This window comes from Dama dama, chromosome 12, assembly GCF_033118175.1.
Source record: "Dama dama isolate Ldn47 chromosome 12, ASM3311817v1, whole genome shotgun sequence".
NCBI lineage: Eukaryota > Metazoa > Chordata > Mammalia > Artiodactyla > Cervidae > Dama > Dama dama.
In genome coordinates, this window is record NC_083692.1 from 1556085 (window position 1) to 1583874 (window position 27790).

General features: G+C 38.9%; 1 protein-coding gene across 1 annotated transcript in view; it reads right to left on the reverse strand.

Moving 5' to 3' along the window:
- TERB2 (telomere repeat binding bouquet formation protein 2) overlaps positions 1–25250 on the reverse strand; it is a 38218-nt gene extending 12968 nt beyond the window's left edge. Inside the window, exons 1-5 of the mRNA XM_061158335.1 lie at positions 25169–25250; positions 24973–25054; positions 24061–24200; positions 22015–22076; positions 19718–19803 (exon numbers count right to left, since the gene is read on the reverse strand). Coding sequence (XP_061014318.1) covers positions 19718–19803; positions 22015–22076; positions 24061–24200; positions 24973–25054; positions 25169–25232 — 434 coding nt within the window. The 5' untranslated portion in view covers positions 25233–25250. The remainder of the gene's footprint in view (positions 1–19717; positions 19804–22014; positions 22077–24060; positions 24201–24972; positions 25055–25168) is intronic.
- Between the last annotated feature and the right edge of the window lie 2540 nt (positions 25251–27790).

A 27790-nucleotide genomic window follows, 5' to 3' on the forward strand; every position in this document is an offset into this window, starting at 1 on the left:
ACTGTTGCATGACAAATGAATGTAACAGAATATATTAATAATAAAGTCCAGAAGTAGACCCAAATACTTAAAGGGATTTAACCTAGGATAAAGGTGGCATTTCAATACAGCGGCAGGGGGGAGATAAATTATTCAACCAACAGACAAAAGTAGGTAATTATCTGAATAAAAAAAAGAAGGTGAGATCCAAACCTCACATCTTACACCAAGATATATTCCAAATGTGTCAAAGATTTCAATTTAAAAATAAAAAAAAATCATTAAGAAAAACCTTAGCAAAATAATAACAACAATAATCTCATAGAATGGTTTCTTAAAAAATGACACAAAACACAAGGAGCCGTTAAAGAAAATATTAGTTAAGAATGAATACAGGACTTCGTCCAGTGGTTAGGAATCCACCTGCCAAAGCAGGGGACATGGGTTCAATCCCTGGTCTGAGAAGATTTCACATGTCATGGGGCAACTAAGCCCCTTGTGCTGAAACTACTGAGCCCTCATGCCAAGCCCATGCCCCACAACAAGAGAAGTCACTGCAATGAAAAGCCCACTCGCTGCAACTAGAGAAAGCCCGTGCACAGCAACAACGACCCAGCACAGACAAAAATAAATAATTTCTTTTAAAAAAGAATGAATACATATAGTAAAAAATTTCTGCATGCAAAACCCATTTTTATTTATAAAATTTATTTTTTTATATAAATTACATATTTCTTTGGCAAACAGTCTTCACACGATTTTACTCATAGCACATCTGGAAAGCCACACTACAGGATAAGTCTTAACAAGGTCTATATTTCCAAAGTAGCATGTGTCTACCAGGCACTGTAGAGGAAGATTAAAGAAAAGCCAGGATATGCTGAGGTGAAGAAGAGCGAAGGGGTAACATATGTTAGCAAAAGGCTAATGTGAAGGTAGAAATATGTTATCACACTGTGTCAGAGAAAGTATAGAAGAATGGTGACTATCCCAGTTTACCTTGGATTGAGGGATTTCTCAGACATGGGCTTTTCAGTGCTAAAACCAAGACCGTCCCAAGCAAATCTGGATGTCTGGTTACCCTAGCCATGTAAATATAAAGTCAATTGGGATGTAAGCTGGTTTAAACTCTTGGAGGGCAATTTGACAAGGCCTATCAAGGATACCACAGGACTGGAAAAGGTCAGTTTTCATTCCAATCTCAAAGAAAGGCAATCCCAAAGAATGCTCAAACTACCGCACAGTTGCACTCACCTCACACGCTAGTGAAGCAATGCTCAAAATTCTCCAAGCCAGGCTTCAGCAATACGTGAACCGTGAACTTCCAGATGTTCAAGCTGGTTTTAGAAAAAGCAGAGGAACCAGAGATCAAATTGCCAACAGCTGCTGGATCATCAAAAAAGCAAGAGAGTTCCAGAAAAACATCTATTTCTGCTTTATTGACTATGCCAAAGCCTTTGACTATGTGGATCACAATAAACTGCAGAAAATTCTGAAAAAGATGGGCATACCAGACCACCTGACCTGCCTCTTGAGAAATCTATATGCAGGTCAGGAAGCAACACTTAGAACTGGACATGGAACAACAGACTGGTTCCAAATAGGAAAAGGAGTGTGTCAAGGCTGTATATTGTCACCCTGCTTATTTAACTTATATGCAGAGTACATCATGAGAAACGCTGGGCTGGATGAAGCACAAGCTGGAATCAAGATTGCTGGGAGAAATATCAAGAATCTCAGATATGCAGATGACACCCCCCTTATGGCAGAAAGTGAAGAGGAACTAAAAAACCTCTTGATGAAAGTGAAGGAGGAGAGTGAAAAGGTTGGCTTAAAGCTCAACATTCAGAAAATAAAGATCATGGCATCTGGTCCCATCACTTCATGGGAAATAGATGGGGAAACAGTGGAAACAGTGTCAGACTTTATTTTTTTGGGCTCCAAAATCACTGCAGATGGTGACTACAGCCATGAAATTAAAAGACGCTTACTCCTTGGAAGGAAAGTTATGACCAACCTAGATAGCATACTAAAAAGCACAGACATTACTTTGCCAACAAAGGTCTGTCTGGTCAAGGCTATGGTTTTTCCAGTGGTCATGTATGGATGTGAGATTTGGACTGTGAAGAAAGCTGAATGTCGAAAAATTGATGCTTTTGAACTGTGGTGTTGGAGAAGACTCTTGAGAGTCCCTTGGACTGCAAGGAGATCCAACCAGTCCATCCTAAAGGAGATCAGTCCTGGGTGTTCATTGGAAGGACTGATGCCGAAGCTGAAACTCCAGTACTTTGGCCACCTCATGTGAAGAGTTGACTCATTGGAAAAGACCCTGATCCTGGGAGGGATTGGGGGCAGGAGGAGAAGGGGACGACAGAGGATGAGATGGCTGGATGGCATCACAGACTCAATGGACATGAGTTTGAGTAAACTCCAGGAGTTTGTTATGGACAGGGCCTGGCGTGTTGCTGAACTGAACTGAACTGAACTGATCAAGGATACAAAATGTATACACTCCTGATGCAGCAATCCCCCTTCAAAGAATTACTCCACAGACACTTGCACACATACAAAGTGACATTACTTGATCAATCACTGAAGCACTGATTTTAACAGCAAATGAGAAATTACCTCAAGTCCAGTAAAATAGGAAAACAGTCAAATAAATTATGGTAAATCCATATAATAAAACACTACATAGCACAAAAATGAAAACATTCTTTATGTAGTTAACATGGAATGATCTAAAAAGTAAATTATTAAGAGCAAAGAGGAAAGGTGCTGAACAACGGTTATAGAATATTACTATCTATGAAGAAAAGGAAGAATATTTACTTGAATTTGCCAGTATATGCATACACAAGAACCTGATAATACTGGTTGCCTCTGGGAGGGAAACAGGCTATCTAGAAGCCAGTATATTGTCATCTGTTCAGTTCAGTTCAGTCACTCAGTCGTGTCCAACTCTTTGTGACCCCATGAACCACAGCACACCAGGCCTCCCTGTCCATCACCAACTCCCGGAGTCCACCCAAACCCACGTCCATCAAGTTGGTGATGCCATCCAACCATCTCATCCTCTGTCGTCCCCTTCTCCTCCTGCCCTCAACCTTTCCCAGCATCAGGATCTTTTCCAATGAGTCAGCTCTTCACATCAGGTGGCCAAAGTATTGTAGCTTCAACACCAGTCCTTCCAATAAACACCCAGGACTGATCTTTAGAATGGACTGGTTGGATCTCCTTGCAGTCCAAGGGACTCTCAAGAGTTTTCTCCAACACCACAGTTCAAAAGCATCAATTCTTCGGTGCTCAGCTTTCTTTTTTTTTTTTTTTTTCAGCTTTCTTTATAGTCCAACTCTCACATCCATACATGACCACTGGAAAAACCATAGCCTTGACTAGACGGACCTATGTTGGCAAAGTAATGTTTCTGCTTTCCAGTATGCTATCTAGGTAGGCAGGAGCAATGGCCAAGAGGAGCTACCCCGCATCAGAAGTAAGAGTATATTTCATAGTTTCCCCTTTTGTGTATCTTGAATTTTGAACCATATGAATATATTATCTATTAAAAATAAAATTTGACAATAGAAAATAATAAGTAGGCATGAAAATATTTTTAAAAGGAGAGCAATGAGTTTGGTATTTACAAGCCTTGTTGGGTATTAAAATACATAAAGTTAAATAACTTAAAAGAAGATTGTATTTAAGTTATATAACTTAGAAGAATATCAAAACAAATCCACAGATTTATGGAATAAAACATAGCCTAAAAACAGATCTCCAGAAATACTAAAAACAACATATGACAAAGGAAATCATACATCAGCTGGAGATAGATTTATTCTCTAAAAAACTGGCAGAAGTCTAAAAATGGGGAAAGAACAGTGAATTTTACATTTTCTGTGACGGTTATTTGAAGTATGGATAAAAACTGCTGGCACCATTGCTCACCAAGTTTGTGTTCAATAAACAGAGATGTTTGTGACTTTAAAAAAAACTGGTGGAAACTTATTTGTAAGACAAAAATAAATTTTTATCTTCAACTGTTAACATATAACACATACAAAATGAATATCTGCAGAATAAAAAACTTATTTGATATCTAAATGGGAAAGGACTTTCCTGAACATAAAAGCAGTAAAAGAAAAAGAAGTGATTCGCTTAACAATGTAAAAATTCAAAACTTATGTCTCCAAAAAATATAAGCCAGATAAACATCTGAGGAAACAATGTGACAAACTGGATATGTGACAATGTGACAAAAAGGATAATATAGCTATTATATAGAGATATCAGACAAGTTGACAAGAAAAACAGTAAGACTCCCAGTAGAAAATGGGGAAAGGGTAAAACTAAGTCATAGAAAAGGACATGTAAAATGCTAATAAATTTAAAAAGATTCAAACCTACTAGTAATCTAATAAAAATGCAAATTAAACCAAGATCCTATTTTTCATCTATTAAGTTAGCACAAGACTTCTTATTACTATACTGATGAGGATGCAGTGAGACAAACACCTGGTGGGATTTGTAAACTTGTACTTTTATGGGAAGCAACTAACAATAGGCATCATGGCCTTTAAAAACATTCATGTTTCATTAATATCATAAAATCCACATCTGATAATTTACATTAAGAAAAATTATCTAGGGAATTCCATGGCTGCCCATGGCTAGGACTCTGCACTTTCACGGTCGAGAAACAAAGACCCTGCAAGCAGCATGGTGCAGCCAAAAAATGAAAGAAAATTGTCTAAAAAGTGGAGAAAGATTTATTTTTAAAAAGATATTTATTAAGGTGCTACAAGAGTAGCAAACTATAAATTTTTTTTAATTTAAAGGGAGATGGTTAAACAGACAATAAGAATAAATGCCAATACAGCCATTACAGACATAATATCAAATAAGGTTTTTCAAAATGGAGAACTGCCCATACAATAATAAACAGAAAATCAAGAGACAGACTCTCTGCTGTCTGACCTCAACTCTACTTAATGTGTACCTGGAAGTCACTTCAGTCATGTTCAACTCTTTGCAACCCTTTGGACTTCTGTGTCCATGTGTCTGGTTTCTCAACCACCAGGCTTCTCTGCCCATGAGATTCTCCAGACAAGAATACTGGAGTTGGTTGCCATGCCCTCCTCCAGGGGAATCTTCCCAACCTAGGGATGGAACCCACATCTCTTACATCTCCTGCATTGGCAGATGGATTCTTTACCACTAGTGCCACCTGGGAAGCCCACTTAATGTGTGTATCTGTATAAAACTAGCAAGAAATGTACTAATGTTGATGGTGGTTATCTGAGTGGTGGGTTTGCTTACAATTTAAATTTTTTTTTATTCTTTTTGTTAGTATTTTCCATTTTGACAAACCAGATGCGTTACATTTATTATAAAATAAGAACAAGAAAAATAAGCAAAAATTCACGCTATTTTCAGAAGATTCGGGAACATACTGAGAAAGAAAAACAGCACAGTGATTAAGAGTTTGGACTCTCAGAATTGGTTTCAAATTACCTTCACTACTTAAACAATACAGGGTGAATTATTTAACTCTCCGAACCTGTTTCTTCAATTGTAAAATGAGGCTAATACTATTTTTCTATCTTACAGAGTTGTGAGAATCAAATGAAATACTGTGAATGGCTTAGCTCATCAATGTCTTTCATTTGGCACGTGTTCAATATCTAGTTCACCATTTAGTGTTCAATATTACATGCTCTGGTGGTTCCAAAAAGACACACATCTACCTTTATTTTTGTTGTTATTTTGTTGTTACTGGAAAATATTAGACATATTTCCCCCAGATTCGTAAGCTCTCTTTGTATATTAAGGAAAATAGCTTTCGTCAAAAGTTTTTTCAAGTATATATTTTTCTTTTAACTTGGCTTATATTTCTATTTCCAGGCACAGGTTTAAAATAGTTTTGGTAGTCATATTATCAATCTTTTCCTTATGCTTCTGCATTTTGCAGGACAACCATTTCTTGAAGGAAAATAAAAACACATCTGTTATCTTTTCTAGTCAAGTGAATCACTGGGAGTTACTTTTTAATTTCTATTTCCAGGAGGCGGTCCTAAGACGGAGGAGGAATACGATGGGGAGACCACTTTCTCCCCCACAAATTCATTGAAAGAACATTTGAACGCTGAGTAAATTCCACAAAACAACTTCCGAACGCTGGCAGAGGACATCAGGCACCCAGAAAGGCAGCCCACTGTCTTCGAAAGGAGGTAGGACAAAATATAAAAGATAAAAAGAGAGACAAAAGAGGTAGGGACGGAGATCCATCCCCGGAAGGGAATCGTAAAAGAGAAAGGTTTCCAAACACCAGGAAACACTCTCTTCAGCGGGTCTGTGGCAAGCCTTGGAATCTCAGAGGGCAAAATAACCGGGAGGAAAAATAAATAAATAATTAAAACCCACAGATTACGTGCCTAACAGCAACTCCCAGTGGAACAGCAGCCCAGACACTTGCATCCCCCGCTAGCAAGCAGGAGCGTGACAGGGAGGAGTGGACTGCATTGCTTAGGCTAAGGACCAGGCCTGAATGCCCTGAGGGCAATCTGAGGGAACTAGCTTGAGATAGTCGGAGAAGGTAATGGCACCCCACTCCAATACTCTTGCCTGGAAAATCCCATGGACAGAGGAGCCTGGTAGGCTGCAGTCCATGGCGTCGCTAAGAGTCGGACACAACTGAGCGACTTCACTTTCACTTCTCACTTTCATGCATTGGAGAAGGAAATGGCAACCCACTCCAGGGTTCTTACCTGGAGAATCCCAGGGATGGGGGAGCCTGGTGGGCTGCCGGTCTATGGGGTCGCACAGAGTTGGACACGACTGAAGCGACTTAGCAGCAGCAGCAGCAGCTTGAGATAGTAACCCAGACTGTGGGACAGCTATCCCATGAAAAGCCTTAACCTAAGACACTGCCAGGCCCGCTCACAGAACAAAGGACTGAGCAGAGCTAGCCGGCTGCAGACTGGCCCATCACCCGCCGGAGACAGACAGGCAAGGGCAGCCCGAGTCGGAAGGGGGCAATCGCAGCCCCAGAGAGGTATCCCATGCCAAACTGCAAGCAGACTTCGTTGCTAACCAAGACTTATTGGGATTCTGGATGGTCGACATCCTCTGGGAGGGTCGCGGCCAAAGATCAGCTCCCCAGAAGAGACACACAGCACACCTGAGAAGGCGTGCCCATTGTACACCCAGAAAACCGAGTGGCTGAGACGGGGGAGGTGATAAGTTGCAGCCTTCAACTGGGGGCGACTGTGCTCACCAGGCACCTGGTCACCTGAGCTGCTCAGACCTGGGATGGGCACAGAACGCAGGCCCAACCAACTCTGCGCCTTTGTGGAGTACCCGAGAACCTGAACCTGAGCGGCTTAGACCTGGGGAATGCATGCAACCCAGGGCCAGCATCAGACAGTTCCCGGCAGAGCAACCTAGAGCCTGAGCAGTGTAGACTGGGAAAGCACACACGCCATGAGTGGGGGCAAACCCAGTGTGGCTGAGACACTAGGAGCACTCCCCACACACATCAGTGATATTTGTTTGCAGTGCTCCTCCCTCCCCACAGCACGGCTGAACAAGCGAGCCTAAATAAGTGACCACCACCACCCTGCCTTGTGTCAGGGCGGAAATTAGACACTGAAGAGACCAGTAAACAGAAGAAGCTAAAATAAACAGAGGGAACCGCTTTGGAAGTGACAGGTGCAACAGATTAAAACCCTGTAGTTACCACCGACTATGTAGGAAGGGGCCTACAGACCTTGAGAAGTACAAGCCGGACCAAGGAACTACCTGAAAATGAATTGACCGCACACTGTGCACAACAGATCCAGAGAAAGTCCTAGATACTATTATCATTTTTTAAATTAAAAAAAAATTTTTTTTACTTTTAAGTCCCCTATTACTCCTTTAATTTTCATTTTTATAACCTACTATTACCTTGAAAATAAAAAGACCCTATTTTTAAAGCAAACGTCACATATATATTTCATAATTTTTGTGACTTTGTTTTGTTGTTGTTGTTGTTTTGTTTTGCTTTCTTTTAATATTGTATTTTTGAGCATCTACCCTCTACTCTATATTTGTAATCTTTGCTTTTTGGTATTTGTTATCAACTTTCTACCTTTAAGAACCCAATCTTCAGTACCCATTTTTACATGGGAGCGAGATCACTGGCCTGATTGCTCCCTCTCCCTTTTGACTCGCCTTTTTCTCCACCAAGTCGCCTCTATCTCCCCCCTCCCCCTTTTCTTCTCTACCCAACTCAGTGAATCTCTTTGTGTGTTCCGGGCTGTGGAGAACACTTAGGGAACTGATTACTGGCTGGATCTGTCTCTTTCCTGTTGATTCCCCCTTTTATCCTCCTGACCACCTCTGTCTCCTTCCTCCCTCATCTCTTCTCTGTGTAACTCTGTGAACATCTCTGAGGGATCCAGACTGTGGAGAGGACATAGGGAAGTGATTACTGGCTAGCTTGCTCTCTCCCCTTTTGATTCCCCCTCTTCCCCTCCTGGTCACCTCTATCTCCCTCCTGCCTCTCCTCTTCTCCATGTAACTCTGTGTACCTATCTGGTGTCCCTCACTGTGGAGAAACTTTTCATCATTAACCTAGATGTTTTATCATCGGTGCTGTATAAATGGAGAAGTCTTGAGGCTACTGTAAGAATAAGACTGAAAACCAGAGGCAAGAGGCTTAAGTCCAAATCCTGAGAACACCAGAGAACTCCTGAATCCAGGGAACATTAATCGATAGGAGCTCATCAAACACCTCCATACCTACACTGAAACCAAGCACCACCCAAGGGCCAACAAGCTTCAGAGCAAGACATACCACACAAATTCTCCAGCAACACAGGAACATAACCCTGAGCCTCAATATACACGCTGACCAAAGTCACACACAAAACCCACCGACATCTCAAAACTCATTACTGGACACCTCATTGCACTCCAGAGAGAAGAAATCCAGCTCCACCCACCAGAACAACGACACAAGCTTCCCTAACCAGGAAACCTTGACAAGCCACCCATCCAACCCCACCCACAGCGAGGAACCTCCGCACTAAAGAGGAACCACAAACTGCCAGAATACAGAAAGGCCACCCCAAACACAGCAACATAAATAAGATGAAAAGGCAGAGGAAATACCCCACAGGTAAAGGAACAGGATAGATGCCCAACAAACCAAACAAAAGAGGAAGAGATAGGGAATCTACCTGGTAAAGAATTCCGAATAATGATGGTGAAAATGATCCAAAATCTTGAAAACAAATTGGAGTTACAGATAAATAGCCTGGAGACAAGGAAAAAGAAGATGCAAGAAAGGTTTAACAAGGACCTAGAAGAAATAAAAAAGAGTCAATATATAATGAATAATGCAATAAATGAGATCAAAAACACTCTGGAGGGAACTGACAGTAGAATAACGGAGGCAGAAGATAGGATAAGTAAGGTAGAAAATAGAATGGTAGAAATAAATGAAACAGCGAGGAAAAAAGAAAAAAAAATTAAAAGAAATGAGGACAACTTCAGAGACCTCTGGAACAATGTTAAACGCCCCAACATTTGAATCATAGGAGTCCCAGAAGAAGAAGACAAAAAGAAAGACCATGAGAAAATACTTGAGGAGATAATAGTTGAAAACTTCCCTAAAATGGGGAAGGAAATAATCACACAAGTCCAAGAAAAACCAGACAGCCCCAAACACGATAAACTCAAGGTGAAACACCCCAAGACACATATTAATCAAATTAACAAAGATCAAACACAAAGAACAAATGCTAAAAGCAGCAAGGGAAAAACAAAAAATAACACACAAGGGGATTCCCATAAGAATAATAGCTGATCTTTTAATAAAAACGCTTCAAGCCAGAAGGGAATGGCAAGACATACTTAAAGTGATGAAAGAAAATAAGTTACAGCCCAGATTACTGTACCCAGCAAGTATTTCATTCAAATATGAAGGAGAAATCAAAAGCTTTACAGACAAGCAAAAGCTGAAAGAATTCAGCACCACCAAACCAGCTCTCCAACAAATGCTAAAGGATCTCCTCTAGACAGGAAACACAGAAAGGGTGTATAAACTCAAACCCAAAACAATAAAGTAAATGGCAATGGGATCATACTTATCAATAATTACCCTAAATTTAAATGGGTTGAATGTCCCAACCAAAAGACAAAGACTGGCCTAATGGATACAAAAACAAGACCCCTATATATGTTGTCTACAAGAGATCCACCTCAAAACAAGGGACACATACAGACGGAAAGTGAAGGGTTGGAAAAAGATATTCTATGCAAATAGAGACCAAAAGAAAGCAGGAGTAGCAATACTCATATCAGATAAAATAGACTTTAAAACAAAGGCTGTGAAAAGAGACAAAGATGGACACTACATAATGATCAAAGGGTCAATCCAAGAAGAAGATATAACAATCATAAATCTATATGCACCCAACATAGGAGTACTGAAATATATAAGACAAATGCTAACAAGTATGAAAGGGGAAATTAACAATAATAGTGGGAGACTTTAATACCCCACTCACACCTATGGATAGATCAACTACATAGAAAATTAACAAGGAAACCAAACTTTAAATGATACAATAGACCAATTAGACCTAACTGATATCTATAGGACATTTCACCCCAAAACAATGAATTTCACCTTTTTCTCAAATGCACATGGAACCTTCTCCAGGATAGATCACATCCTGGGTCATAAATCTAGCCTTGGTAAATTCCAAAAAATTGAAATCATTCCAAGCATCTTTTCTGACCACAATGCAGTAAGATTAGATGTCAATTACAGTAGAAAAACTATTAAAAATTCCAACATATGGAGGCTGAACACCACACTGCTGAATAACCAACAAATCACAGAAGAAGTCAAAAAAGAAATCACAAATGAAAATGAAAACACAACAACCCAAAACCTATGGGACATTGTAAAAGCAATGCTAAGGGGAAGGTTCACAGCAATTCAGGCTTACCTCAAGAAACAAGAAAAAAAGTCAAATAAATAACCTAACTCCACACATAAAGCAACTTGAAAAGGAAGAAATGAAGAACCCCAGGGTTAGCAGAAGGAAAGAAATCTTTAAAATTAGGGCAGAAATAAATGCAAAAGAAGCAAAAGAGACCATAGCAAAAATCAACAAAGCCAAAGCTGGTTCTTTGAGAAGATAAATAAAATTGACAAACCATTAGCCAGAGTCAACAAGAAACAAACGGAGAAATATCAAATCAACAAAATTAGAAAGGAAAATGGAGAGATCACAACAGACAACACAGAAATACAAAGGATCATAAGAGACTATTATCAGCAACTATACGCCAATAAAATGGAAAACTTGGAAAAAATGGACAAATTCTTAGAAAAGTACAACTTTCCAAAACTGAACCATGAATAAATAGAAAATCTTAACAGACCCATCACAAGCACGGAAATTGACACTGTAATCAGAAATCTTCCAACAAACAAAAGCCCAGGACCAGATGGCTTCACAGCTGAATTCTACCAAAAATTTAAAGAGCTAACACCTATCCTACTCAAACTCTTCCAGAATATTTCAGAGGTAGGTAAACTTCCAAACCCATTCTATGAGGCCACCATCACCCTAATACCAAAACCTGACAAAGATGCCACATAAAAAAACTACAGGCCAATATCACTGATGAACATAAGATGCAAAAATACTTAACAAAATTCTAGAAAACAGAATCCAACAACATTATTAAGAAGATCATACATCATGACCAAGTGGGCTTTATCCCAGGGATGCAAGGATTCTTCAATATCCACAAGTCAATCAACGTAATACACCACATTAACAAATCGAAACATAAATATATGATTATCTCAAAAGATGCAGAGAAAGCCTTTGACAAAATTCAACATCCATTTATGATTAAAAAAAAAAAAACCCTCCAGAAAGCAGGAATAGAAGGAACATACCTCAACATAATAAAAGCTATATATGACAAACCCACAGCAAACATCCTCAATGGTGAAAAATTGAAAGCATTTCCCCCAAAGTCAGGAACAAGACAAGGGTGCCCACTCTCACCACTACTATTCAACATAGTTTCGGAAGTTTTGGCCACAGCAATCAGAGCAGAAAAAGAAATAAAAGGAATGCAGATTGGAAAAGAAGCAGTAAAACTCTCACTGTTTGCAGATGGCATGATCCTCTGCATAGAAAATACTAAAGACTCCACCAGAAAATTACTAAAGCTAATCAATGAATATAGTAAAGTTGCAGGATATAAAATCAACACATAGAAATCCCTTGCATTCCTATACACTAACAATGAGAAAACAGAAAGAGAAATTAAGAAAACAATTCCATTCACCATTGCAATGAAAAGAAAAAAATACTTAGGAATATATCTACCTAAAGAAACAAAAGACCTATATATATATATGAAACTATAAAACACTGGTGAAAGAAATCAAAGAGGACACAAATAGATGGAGAAATATACCGTGTTCATGGATCAGAAGAATCAATATAGTGAAAATGAGTATGCTACCCAAAGCAATCTATAGATTCAATGCAATCCCTATCAAGCTACCAATGGAATTCTTCAGAGAACTAGAACAAATAATTTCACAATTTGTATGGAAATACAAAAAACCTTGAATAGCCAAAGCAATCTTGAGAAAGGAGAATGGAATTGGAGGAACCTGCCTGCCTGACTTCAGTCTCTACTACAAAACCACAGTCATCAAGACAGTATGGTACTGGCACAAAGACAGAAATATAGATCAATGGAACAAAATAGAAAGCCCAGAGATAAATCCATGCACCTATGGACACCGTATCTTCAACAAAGGAGGCAAGAACATACAATTGGGGAAAAGACAATCTCTTTACCAAGTGGTGCTGGGAAAACTGGTCAACCACCTGTAAAAGAATGAAAATAGAACACTTTCTAACACCATACACAAAAATAAACTCAAAATGGATTAAAGATCTAAATGTAAAACCAGAAACTATAAAACTCCTAGAGGAAAACATAGACAAAACACTCCCCGACATAAACCACAGCAGGATCCTCTATGACCCACCTCCCAGAGTAATGGAAATAAAAGCAAAAATAAACAAATGGGTCCTAATTAAAATTAAAAGCTTCTGAAAAAAAAATTAAAAGCTTCTGCTCAACAAAGGAAACTATAAGCAAGGTGAAAAGACAGCCTTCAGAACAGGAGAAAATAATAGCAAATGAAGCAACAGACAAAGAATTAATCTCAAAAGTATCCAAGCAACTCCTGCAGCTCAATTCCAGAAAAATAAATGACCCAATCAAAAAGTGAGCCAAAGAACTAAACAGACATTTCTCCAAAGAAGACATACAGATGGCTAACAAACACATGAAAAGATGCTCAACATCACTCATTATCAGAGAAATGCAAATCAAAACCACAATGAGGTACCATTTCACACCAGTCAGAATGGCTGCTATCCAAGAGTCTACAAGCAATAAATGCTGGAGAGGGTGTGGAGAAAAGGGAACCCTCCTACATGTTGGTGGGAATGCAAACTAGTACAGCCACTATGGAGAACAGTGTGGAGATTTCTTTAAAAAACTGGAAATAGAACTGCCATATGACCAAGCAATCCCACTGCTGGGCATATACACCAAGGAATCCAGATCTGAAAGAGACACGTGTACCCCAATGTTCATCGCAGCACTGTTTATAATAGCCAGGACATGGAAGCAACCTAGATGCCCATCAGCAGACGAATGGATAAGAAAGCTGTGGTACATATACACAATGGAATATTACTCAGCCATTAAAAAGAATACATTTGAATCAGTTCTAATGAGGTGGATGAAATTGGAGCCTATTATACAGAATGAAGTAAGCCAGAAAGAAAAACACCAATACAGTATACTAACGCATATATCGGAATTTAGAAAGATGGTAACGATAACCCTGTATGCGAGACAGCAAAAGAGACAGTCTTTTGGACTCTGTGGGAGAGGGGGAGGGCGGGATGATATGGAAGAATGGCACTGAAACATGTAAATTATCATATTTGAAACGAATCACCAGTCCAAGTTCGATGCATGATACAGGGTGCTCAGGGCTGGTGCACTGGGATGAACCAGAGGGATGGGATGGGGAGGAAGGTGGGAGGGGGGTTCAGGATGGGGAACACATGTACACCCATGGCACATTCATGTCAATGTATGGCAAAACCAATACAATATTGTAAAGAAAATAAATAAATAAATAAAACTGAAAAAAAATAAAGAAAAATTTCTATTTCCCATTCTTCTCTTACAAGGTCACTTAGGATAACTTTTCTCTCCTTTACTAATTCCTTAATATCTTCATGGTCTCACCTTTTCAGTTTCATTTTTCTTCCTAACCTTACCAGTTTCTTATCTCAAAAAGCATAACAAGTTCAAAGGAGTTCTATGAATAGAGATTCAGTTCAGTTCAGTCACACAGTTGTGTCCGACTCTTTGCAACCCCATGAACCTCAGCACACCAGGCCTCCCTGTCCATCACCAACTCCCAGAGTCTACCCAAACCCATGTCCATTGAGTCGGTGATGCCATCCAACCATCTCATCCTCTGTCGTCCCCTTCTCCTCCTGCCCTCAACCTTTCCCAGCATCAGGGTCTTTTCAAATGAGTCAGCTCTTCGCATCAGGTGGCCAAAGTATTGGAGTTTCAGCTTCAACATCAGTCCTTCCAATGAACACCCAGGACTGATCTCCTTGAGGATGGACTGGTTGGATCTCCTTGCAGTCCAAGGGACTCTCAAGAGTCTTCTCCAACACCAGCATTCAAAAGCATCAATTCTTCGGCACTCAGTTTTCTTTATAGTCCAACTCTCACATCCATACATAACTACTAGAAAAACCATAGCCTTGACTAGATAGACCTCTGTTAGCAAAGTAATGTCTCTGCTTTTTAATACAAAGACCTAGAATATGGATATTCAAAGTTAAGTGGTGGATTATCTATAAGTCACGGGACCATGAAGCAATAGTTCACTAAAATTAAATACACAACTTTGTGCTAAGGCAGGTAACAATGCATATCAAGTTAAGGAAAACCATATAGGAGGTACAAAAGGAACAAGAAAAAATTATGGGAAAAAAATTTGAAGGTAAAAAAACTACACTATATAAATTAGACTCATTAATTTTTATATTGAAGAAAGGTCATTTTATTTCAGCAGCTAAATCCCATACTTTCAATAGTTAATGCTCCCTGTGAACATGTGGAAGCCACTGAAGTGGAAAATATAGTATTGGGACTAGACAGTGAATAAGCCTGAAACAAGGGAGCCTCTCACGGATTAGCCCTAACACAACACCAAGTCCATGTTTGTTTGTCTTTTAAAATATAACTTTAATTTCTTAAGCCAAAGTAGCCACATTATAAACAATTTGGAAAAGAAAGAGGGGAATCCTCTTTCTAATCCTCCAATCCTAATAAAATTACTAATAGTTTATTTCCTTATTATTATGTATTTTAAAAATAATATCACAGTAATAAAAAAAATCCCATTTCTTCTCTGTAAGGATAGTCTAGTATAATATTGCTAAATGCATGGGTTCTGGAATTAGACTGACCCAGTTAAAATCCTGCTGCTCCCCACTTAATAAAAGTTTGTGTGACTTTGGGGAAATTACTTCATCTACCTACCCATGTGTTCCCTCCCTGTTGTTTGACCTGAGGCCAGTCTATGGTGGAGGTGATGAGGATAACGGCAACCTCCTTCAGAAGGGTTGTGCACGTACTGCCGCACTCAGTGCCCCTGACCCTGCTGCAGGCCACCACTGACCCACACCTCCACCAGAGATGCCACGACACTCACAGGCAAGTCTGGGTCAGTCTCTTGTGGGATCACTGCTCCTTTCTCCTGGGTCCTGGTGTGCTCACGGTTTTGTTTGTACCCTCTAAGAGTCTGTTTCCCAGTCCTGTGTAAGTAATGGCCACTCTGTGGTGGGGTTAATGGTGACCTCCTCCAAGAGGTGCCCATCAAAACAGAACCCAGTTTCCCCCTCAGTCAGTCTCTCCCATCAGGAAGCTTCCATAAGCCCCTTATCCTTATCCATCAAAGGGCAGACAGAATGAAATCCACAATCACAGAAAACTAATCAAACTGATCACATGGACCAAAGCCCTGTCTAACTCAATGAAACTATGCGTCATGCCGTGTAGGGCCACCCTATAGGGATGGGTCACTGTGGAGAGTTCTGACAAAATGTGGTCCACTAGAGTAGGGAATGGCAAACCACTTCAGTACTCTTGCCTCATGAAGCCCAGGAACAGTATGAAAAGGCAAAAAGATAGGACACTGAAAGATGAACTCCCCAGGTCGGTAGGTGCCCAATATGCTACTGGAGAACAGTGAAGAAATAACTCCAGAAAGAATGAAGAGACAGAGCCAAAGCAAAAACAACACGCAGTTGTGAATGTGACTAGTGATGGAAGCAAAGTCCGATGCTGTAAAGAACAATATTGCATAGAAACCTGGAATGTTAGGTCCATGAATCAAGGTAAACTGGAAGTGGTCAAACAGGAGATGGCAAGAGTGAAAATTGGCATTTTAGGAATCAGTGAACTAAAATGGACTGGAATGAGTGAATTCAACTCAGATGACCATTATATCTACTACTGTGGACAAGAATCCCTTAGAAGATATGGAGTAGCCATCACAGTCAATAAAAGAGTCCAAAATGCAGTACTTGGATGCAATCTCAAAAACAACAGAATGATCTCTGTTCGCTTCCAAGGCAAACCATTCAATATCACAGTAATCCAAGTCTATGCCCCAATCACTAATGCTGAAGAAGCTGAAGTTGAACGGTTCTATGAAGACCTACAAGACCTTCTAGAATGAACACCCAAAAAAGATGTCCTTTTCATTACAGGAATGCAAAAGTAGAAAATCAAGAGACACCTAGAGTAACAGGCAAGCTTGGTCTTGGAGTACAAAATGAAGAAGGGCAAAAGCTAAAAGAGTTGTGCCGAGACAACATACTTGTCATAGCAAACACCCTCTTCCAACAACACAAGAGAAGACTCTACACATGGACATCACCAGATGGTCAACACCAAAATCAGACTGATTACATTCTTTGCAGCTGAAGATGGAGAAGCTCTATACAGTCAGCAAAAACAAGACCAGGAGCTGAATGTGGCTCAGATCATGAACTCCTTATTGCAAAATTCAGATCTAAATGGAAGAAAGCAGGGGAAATCACTAGACCATTCAAGTATGACCTAAATCTTATACAGTGGAAGTGACAAACAGATTCAAGGGACTAGATCTGATAGAGTGCCTGAAGAATGATGAACAGAGGTTTATGACACTGTACAGGAGGCAGCAATTAAGACCATCCCCAAGAAAAAGAAATGCAAAAAGGCAAAATGGTTGTCTGAGGAAGTGAAAGGCAAAGGAGAAAAGGAAAGATATGCCCATTTGAATGCAGAGTTCCAAAGAATAGCAAGGAGAGATAAGAAAGCCTTCCTTAGTGATCAATGATAAGAACTAGAGGAAAACAACAGAAGGGGAAAGACAGATTTCTTCAAGAAAATTAGAGATCCCAAGGCAACATTTCATGCAAAGAAGGGCACAATATAGGACAGAAATGGTATGGACCTAACAGAAGCAGAAGATATCAAGAAGAGGTGGTACCAATACACAGAAGAAGTATATAAAAAAGATCTTAATGACCCAGATAACCATGATGGTGTGATCACTCACCTAGAGCCAGACATCCTGTAACGCGAAGTCAAGTGAGCCTTAGGAAGCATCACTACAAGCAAAGCTAGTGGAGGTGTTGGAATTCCAGTTGAGCTATTTCAAATCCTAAAAGATGATGCTGTGAAAGTGCTGCACTCAGTGAGTGAGTGAGTGAAAATCACTCAGTCGTGTCTGACTCTTTGAGACTCCATGGACTGTCCCTGGAATTCTCCAGGTCAGAATACTGGAGTGGGTAGCCTTTCCCTTCTCCAGGGGATCTTCCCAACCAGGGATCAAACCCAGGTCTCCCACATTGCAGGCAGATTCTTTACCAGCTGAGCCACAAGGGAAGCCCAACCACACTGGAATGGGTGGCCTTTCCCTTCTCAAGAGGACCTTCCAGACCCAGGAAGTGAACTGGGGTCTCCTGCATTGCAGGCAGCTTCTTTACCAACTGAGCTATCAGTGCTCAATATGCCAGCAAATCTGGAAAAATCAGCAGTGGCTATAGGACTTGAAAAGGTCCATTTTCATTCCAATCACAAAGAAAGGCAATGCCAAAGAATGTTCAAACTATCCCACAATTGCACTCATCTCACATGCTAGCAAAGTAATGCTCAAAATTCTCCAAGTCAGGCTTCAATAGTACATGAACCATGAACTTCCAGATGTTCAAGCTAGATTTAGAAAAGGCAGAGGAACCAGAGATCAAATTGCCAACATCTGCTGGATCATCGAAAACAAGAGAGTTCCAGAAAAACATCTACTTCTGCTTCATTGACTACACCAAAGCCTTTGACTGTGTAGATTACAACGAACTGGAAAATTCTTCAAGAGATGGGAATACCAGACCACCTGACCTGCCTCCTGAAAAATGTATCTGCAGGTCAAGATGCAACAGCTAGAACCGGACATGGAACAACAGACTAGTTCGTTAAGTATGTTAAGGCTGAATATTGTCACTCTGTTTCTTTAACTTATATGCAGAGTACATCATGAGAAATGCCGGGCTGGATTAAACACAAGCTGGAATCAAGACTGCTGGGAGAAACACCAATAACCTCAGATATGCAGACGACACCACCCTTATGGCAGAGAAGTGAAGAACTAAAGAGTCTCTTGATGAAAGTGAAAGAGGAGAGTGAAAATGTTGGCTTAAAACTCAACATTCAGAAAACTTAGATCACTGCATCTGGTCCCATCACTTCATGGCGAATAGATGGGGAAACAATGGAAACAGTGACAGACTTTATTTTGAGGGGCTCCAAAATCACTGCAGATGGAGACTACAACCATGAAATTAAAAGACGCTTACTCCTTGGAAGAAAAGCTATGACCAACCTAGACAGCATATTAAAAAGCAGAGACATTACTTTGCCGACAAAGGTTCGTCTAGTCAAAGCTATCGTTTTCCAGTAGACATGTATGGATGTGAGAGCTGGACTATAAAGAAATCTGAGTGCCGAAGAATTTATGCTTTTGAACTGTGGTACTGGAGAAGACTCTCAAGAGTCCTTTAGACTGCAGGAAGATCCAACCAGTCAATCCTAAAGGAAATCAGTCCCGAATATTCATTGGAAGGACTGATGCTGACGCTGAAACTCCAATACTTTGGCCACCTGATGCGAAGAACTGACTCACTAGAAAAGAACCCTGATTCTGGGAAAGATTGAAGGCAGGAGGAGAAGGGGACGACAGAGAATGAGATGGTTGGATGGCATCACCAATTCTAAGGACACGAGTTTGAGTAAACTCCGGGAGCTGGTGATAGACAGGGAAGCCTGGCGTGCTGTAGTCCATGGGGTCACAAAGAATTGGACACGACTGAGCGACTGAACTGAACTGACCTGACCTATATACTTGATCTCTTTTTCCGTAAAATGGCAATGGTGATAATGATACCAATGTCATAAGAAGACTGAAGATTAAATGAGATTAAGACACAGTGTTCAAAGGTGTCTATATTGAATGAAGTATACAAATCAGTGAAGTATACAAATTCAGTACCTTTTGGATAATTCTTTCTTGTGATCTGTTGCTAGTACACTGCTTTCCCTAAAGGCCTTTAGTTCATTTGATGTTACTTCATCATGCTGTGGACAGCAAAAGAAATCACATTTTAAAAAATCAGCCATATCAATCATGCAATCAATAACATTTTTTTAAAAAGTAAATTGGCATTATATATAGCAACAGTCACAAAAGTATCTACAGACTCAGATCCATTCCGTTTCATAGGAAAAACACAAAATTTTGTATATACACACACACACAGAATTATCTATTTTTAGAGATACATACAGAAAGGAGACCTGGGTTTTTAAAATATAAGCTATGCTCATATTAGATAGTAAAACTGACTGATTTTATTCTCTTATTGATTTTTGAAATTTTCCCTAATGTGGTCATACAATGCTTTGGTTTAAAAAAAAAAAAAGAAGCAGCAGCAGCAGCCAAGAAAAGTGTTATTGATCTAAACTTTCTTAAAATCTTTGACATGAAAACTCCTAGGCATCCTGCAAGCTACAAATCAAAAATATGAAGTAAGCTGAACAAACTGTTTCCCCTTTAAAATTAAAGTGAAACATTTAGCTATGGAGTTACAAAAGAACTAAACATATATAAAGCTTTTCCAAAAGATTATGTTAAAGTTGACAGGCCTCAGATTCTGGTATCTATCACATAATATATTTACATAATATTCCATTAGGAAATTTCTATATATAGGTTGCAAGCCCACTCTAAACAATAATAATGTTTCCCAAATTACTTTCCAGATTTACCCTTGCTATTGCCATTAAAAGAGGTAACTTCTACTTAAAATTCCATGGTTTTATTATTTTAATTAGTTAATACTCAATATCAATCAATATTTGAAAGAACAAAATCCTTTATCATATAATCATACAATTTCTAGAGTCAACAGTCAATACAGGCATATGCTACTAATACATTAGAAAAAACACTGGATTGGGCTGAAGCTGAGAAAATTTGGTTCCACTTTGCTAATATCTGGCTATGTGAACTAAGTCAGAGGTCTTACCTTCTTACCTCAGTCTTCTCATTTCTAAAACAGAGTAATTAATGATCTTCAAGGGCCTTTTAGTATACTCAATAATTATTATCAAATAATAACCATTCTACCACCATCTATGTCCCTGGAACACTCTAACAAGTCAAGGATTAGCATATTTGCTCATAATTAGATTCAGAACTTTGAACATGAACACAAGATAATACTGTGTTTTCTTGATGTTGTTTTGGCGGTTCCTGGGATCTTATTTCTCCGACCAAAGATTGAACCTGGGCCCTCAGCAATAAGAGTGCGGTGTCATGCTGGACTTCCAGGGAATCCCCTATACTGTGTCCTTTTTATTATATGACATTGAGCTGAACATAACAAGAGGTTGTTTCAAATTGGTGATGCTAAATTTGATCAGCTGGTTAAGCTGGTGTCTGCCAGATCCCTCCATTGTAAAGGTACAAGCAATGTTTGCCTTTGTAATTAATAAGTAATCTGTGAGGTGATCATTTTAGATAATGATTTTAGCATCCATTTATGACCTTTGCCCAAATCAACTATTTTACTGGGAGTGGTAACATGCAAATTTTCTACCCTATCATCCTTTCTACATTTATTACCTATTATTCTGAAAGGAAATTTTCCCTACCCCATCTTTTACTTCCCTCCTTCCCTCTTTCCTTTCTGCCTTTTTTCTTCCTTTTGCTCCTCTGTTCTTTTTTTCTTTATGCTTTTGGAGTATCACTGTGGAATTACGGATTTTTTTTTTTATTTAAAATATTATAATCCATCACCATCATTATTCTTTTTGGATAAATTCTTATCCCAATTTTGCCTTGCATAAAGATTCTGAAGTAAATAAAAAACATGGCAAATGTGAGGCAGGATGACAAAAGCTAAAAAACTTACAGTATTGCATACATTTATTGAGGTATTATTCATAACATTTAACAAATAGTACAACAAGAAATTAATCAAATAGTATCTACACTGGCAGCAAAGAACTGGTAAATACTGTGTACTTATTATTCCCTTAATATTACTGATGAAAATTTTCAAGCTTTTTATTTTATTCATACAAAAATCTCAATTTCACTAAAGTTACTAGTGTAAAAACAATGCCAAATGAGATAATGTTCAATAAAAATATGCCCTCTGGATTCCTTACTCTGGGTCACTGGAACTAACACATCACTAGTACATATTTTAAAGATCACACAGCTTTCAAGTTTTTTTGAAACTGTATATTCTGTATAAACTGTATACCTTAATTTACTCTTACCTTTTCTATCAGAAAATGTTGGTCTTGTTCCCAAATAAAACTACCAATTTTTCTCCTTATTTCTATAGTAAGAAAAATAAATCCAATATTATTTTTCAAAAAGTAACTTTGTAGAATTCACTGAATTTTGTTTAGGTTTCAAATTTCTAGGTCTGCATTATTGCACTTGTATCACAAGTACCTAAGATACTTGTTTAAAATGAGGACTCCTATTGAACCAGATTGTTGAGGAGAAGCTGGGAACTTGCATTTCTAACAAACTCCAGATGATTCCAATGCATTATGTGAATCATTGTTCTAAACTTTTTCGGCTATGATATTTTCATAAGGTGTCAGTGTGTTTAGGCCAAGCATTAATAAAGGTAATTGTCCAGTCAAAATAAAAGGCACAAAATTCCTGAATTTGTGAGTGCTTAAATAATTCAATAGTTTAGTTTGTTAAACGAAGGTAGGATGAGCAACATGTCTATTGGGCATGATAGTGTAGGAATTCTACAATGCTCAGCATGTCAAAGGACTGACATCATCTTAAATCAATGATCTCAGGTTTCCACAGTAGCCCACCACTCAAGGACAAAAAGTTAACATTCCTCTAGACCTAAGCTGTCAAGATTCCTGTAAACCTCAGCTACCTAGATAAATGTGGGTACATATGTGAAATGTTTAGTTAGTCCAACTTGAGATGTGCTGTACGTTTAAAATAAACACTGGATTTCAAATCCAGTAGCAAAAAATAGAATGCAAAAATTTATCAATAATTTTATACTGAGTATATATTGAAATAATATTCTAGTTATGTTAAATAAAACATATTCTTAATATGAATTTCATCTTTTTTTATTAACTTGTGGGTATTAGGAAACTTAAAATTAGTATGTTGCTTACATTTGCCTTTCACGCTTCTATCCCAGTCTAGGTGAATAATAATGCATACTTTTAATTTTTAAAAAGGAGCATGTTTTCATTTAAAACGGATTTTTTTTTTTAAGTCGAATACATTCTAATATACGTTGTTAAACTCAAAGATGTGATAGGAGTGGTAACTTAGATCAGATAGTCATTCCATAATATAAGCTCCCTGAAGGTAGGTATTCACTGATTTTAAGTAAATCAATTCTCCTATCCAGTCATTAATTTATTTGCATAACCACTTAGAACAATTTATTTTTTAAGTTATAACTAGGTTTTGCCAGGACATCAACTATGGAAGAAAGCCAATCCTCGAAGTTCCCAAAGCTCTTCTACAGAAATATTTTTCAAGTTTGTTTTTTTTTTAATTTTTTTAAATTTGTACTACTTTCAGTCTGTCTTTCTAGGGATGGACACATACACATCAAGAAACACATCAAGAATTGGGTAATAATAAGATCTACAAAAATGGGATATTTAATGCTAGTTGATAAAATATAGTAGGATTAGGACAGAACAGGCTAAGAATGTGTGTTCCTAGCAGGGAAAGCTGAAAGAACCAATCTCAGAAGCAATCTATTCATTTGCTCTTTACTTCATACGGTTGTTGAAGTAATTAATGTGTAAAAGTACTTTAAATAATATAAAAGCAATACAAATACATGGATTTATTATCACGATGAATCTTGAAATATCAGTGGGGGGAAAAAAAAACAAAAAATAACGGTGAGAGTCAAAACTAGCTACGAGCATTTACTATAAACTCACAGGTCAGATTACTTAATATATTATCCTCAAAACAACTGGGGAGAAATTGCTGGAGGCCACAAAAATTAGTTAAGTGCTGGATTCTCGCCAGTGAACAATGTGAGGACAATATTTTCATCAGTCTTATTCACCACTGAATCCCCAGCGCCTTGGTTGAAACGCGGCACACAGCAGGAGCTCGGTGAATGTAAGACTGAATGATAAACAAATCAAGAATACACACCCAAGGCAATATGATCCAAAGTACATGCTTTTCTGTTTATATTAAATGACATAAAACAAAAAGTTCTGATGAATAACAAATATCAGTAAAGTTGGATGACATAGCAGGATTTCGCGGTTTAACAGAGATGAAAGATCTTTGCTAACCTTTTTGCAGGCTTGCAGGAGGAAGAATGAAATGACCTAAAGCCACCGAGTTTTTTATTTCAGCATTGGCTACAGCAGAGAGATAGCAGGCGTGAAAAACTGTAGCATTATCTTCTATGTAATCAAGACTCTGATATATTCTAGGAGAAAGGAAATAATTTAGGTTATGAAATAAACAAAAATGTATTCAACATTTCAAAAGAACGAATAAATGAATGGAAACAGAATTATCTGTAGGTGATCTGGAGACTGGAGGGTGGGGAGTGAAGGGGTGAGAAACGGAGGGAGCCAGAACCGTGATCAGACCTCTGTTCTGTAAACATAATCCCACTGCAATGTTAAGAGGGCTCCCAGGTGGACAGATTGGAGTCGGAGCAACCTCTCAGAAAGTTCCTGGGATATCAGGGCAAGAGACAATTTACGGTGTGTACTAAAATAGTGGCAGCAAGAACAAAGAACATTTACAGGAGCACGGTACATGGTGTTTGACCTTGGATTAATTGGATTAATTAATAGACTAATGGGAGTAGGCGTTATTACTCAAAAAATTACCAACATTTTCAGAACACAACGTTTAAGATAACAGGCAATCAGATTTGGTTTAAATATACCGAATAGGAGAGTTCTACAAGGCATCCCACGGGTGTGGGAGAGTCTGCTGGAAAAACACAACTTGAAGTCGGGAAAAGACTTGAGGAGCAGGTAGGAGGCCAGGCCTTAGCCGCAGTAAAAAAAAGGGACCGTGAGCTATTCCCGCGCCTGCCCCTCCCCCTCCCCGCACATCCAGACAGGACTGAAAATTTGCTCGTTTCCAGTCTCTTCCTATTATCAATATTAGCCGACGGCGACTTCCAGCGACAACTCCTGGTTCCTCATGACCCAAAAGGTACCCCCCAGGTGACCTTCAGGTACCTCAGCGTGTCTGGGTGTGAGGCATCGCAGCTGAACAAGAAGTCGGCGACCCTCGGGTCACTGATAGTCCCCCCTTCAGCCACTGTGGAGGCAAGAGCACAGCGTGAGCCCAGCAAATGCCCTGGGGCCAAGGTACCAGAGAGAGGAGCGGTGCTCTCCTCACCACCTCGCCCACCCCTTCTGCCCAACCTCCTACCCCAAAACTGCCTCAAGTCGTGGCTGACGCTGCCACAGAACCAGCCCCGCTGCCCTTGAAACATGGCGCTGACTCACGCTCCTCACACGCGTGGACTTAGTGGGGGGGGGCGGGGGGGGCGGGGCGGAAGGTGAGGTCACTGATTGGTCCCGGGTTCGAAGCCAAGCTCCATGATTGGCTGTCAGAGTAATGCCTCGGAAAAGCCTGAGGCACAACGGAGAAGGTTCTGGTCCCCTACCAGCTGTGCGGAGCTGCTTGTGGAATTGTAAAGAGTCGTCTAAGCTTTCCCTGACTCGGCCGAGGAGGAAGGTATCCTGCTTGTGAGTTTTAAACCCTGAGTATTAACAAAGGTTTTGTGCTGTGTCGTTATTTTGAAACAAAACCCATCTTATCTCTTTTAAATAAATGTTTCAATTGGAGTCTCTAAAAGAGAAGAATTCTTAAACAAACAAAAATATCATTAGCACGTTTTAAAAGGGACTTCCCTGGTGGTCCAGAGGTTAGGATTCCACAGCTGCCATTGCAGGCCTAAAAAAAGCAAAAAACGAAAACCCAAAAACCTTTTTTTCAAAAGTTTGTTTAATATACTAATGTATCACCAGTGTTCAAGTTATGTTTTTCTTCAGAGTTCCCCCACATCAGTTTTGATAAGCTACATTGTTCCTGTATGGGGTCAATTTATTCTAAAATGTAAAACATATTGGTATAAAGTTGAGCACTGCCTGGGAAATCCAATGAACAAAGGAGCCAGGCAGATTACAGTTCATAGGACCACAGAGAGTCACACACGACTGAGTGACTGAGCATGCAATAAAAACTCATGTGATGTTTTGTAATGTCAGGCTCTGTAGCAGTGGTTCCATTTTCATTTGTGATTCTAGTTACTTGTGCCTTCCTTTCATTTCTTAGTCTTACCAGAAGTTTGTAGTTCTTATTAACCTTTTCAAAGAACAAACTTGTGACATCTTTGATACTTTCATATGTTTCATTTGTATATTGTTAATTCCTGCCCTTATAATTTCCTTCTACTTTTCTTGGCTTTATTATTTTTTTCTTGGCTTTAAATTGCTAGTCTTTTTCTAATTTCTTGAAAGAGATGAGTTTTTTTCATACTTTGTTTTGCTAGTATGCATATATAAGATTATCGATTTACTTTAAACTGTGTGCCAGTTTTTCAGATGTCGTTTTTTATTATCATTCAATTAAAAATATTTTCAGATTTTCAATAGGATTTTTTTTGATCCATGGGTTATTTAAAATGCTAAAAATTTCCAAGTTCATGTGACTGTTTAGTTATCTTGTTATTGATACCTAGTTTAAATGAATTAAGATCAAAGAATATAACTGGTGTGATTATAATCCTTTTAAATTTGTTGAAACTTTCCTTCTGACTGACATATATGGTCAGCGTCCTGTGTGTGTTTACAAAGAATGTCCTGCAGCTGTTGGATGTTCTCAGATGTTGGGTACAGTGTTCTATCTAACCTATGTTCACTGAGTCAAATTTGTTAATCATACTGTCTGATTCTTCTATCAATTACTGAGAGAGTCATGTTAAAATCTCCCAAGTTATTTGCAGATTTATTAATATATTGTTAATTTTTGCTTTATATGTTGAAATTGTGTTGTCAGATACGTGCACATGTATACTTGTTACTTTCTAGCTGGTTGACTAATTAAGCACTTAAATATAAAAGGCAAAACTTTAAAATATGTAGAATAAAACACAGGAGACTGTCTCTGACCTGTGAGAAGAATTTTTTTTAAATGACACAAAAGTATTAAGCTGTCAGAGCATGTATATGGAATTTAGAAAGGTGATAACGATAACCCTATATGCAGAACAGAAAAAGAGACACAGAAATACAGACCAGACTTTTGAACTCTGTGGGAGAATGTGAGGGTGGGATGTTTCAAAAGAACAGCATGTATACTATCTATGGTGAAACAGATCACCAGCCCAGGTGGGATGCACGAGACAAGTGCTCCGGCCTGGTGCACTGGGAAGACCCAGAGGAATCGGGTGGAGAGGGAGGTGGGAGGGGGGATCGGGATTGGGAATACATGTAAATCCATGGCTGATTCATATCAATGTATGACAAAACCCACTGGAAAAAAAAAATAATAATAAAAAAAAAAAAAAGAATTTAAAAGGAGGACTAATAAAATTTAGAAACAGGAAAAAAAAAAAAAAGTATTAAGCTGTCAGAGAAAGTATTTGCAGTGCAGACAACCAACAGGATTGGTATCCAGAACATATAAGTAATCTTATGAATCAGTGAGAGACAATCTTATGCAAAAATTGGGCAAACATTTGTATAGGCATTTCACAGAAGAGGAAACTTAAATGGATAATAAACTTTTCAAAAGATGCTCAACCACAGTGGTAATTAGGGAAATGCAAGCTAAAACCATGAGATACCATTATGTATCCACCTTACATATGTACCCTCCTGCTAATAAAAATGACAAGTGAAAGTGAAAGTCGCTCAGTCATGTCCAGCTCTTTTCGACCCAGAGTTCCCCAGGCCAGAATGCTGGAGTGGGTAGCCTTTCCCTTCTCCAGGGGATCTTCCCAACCAAGTGATGGAACCCAGGTCTTCCGCATTACAGGCGGATTCT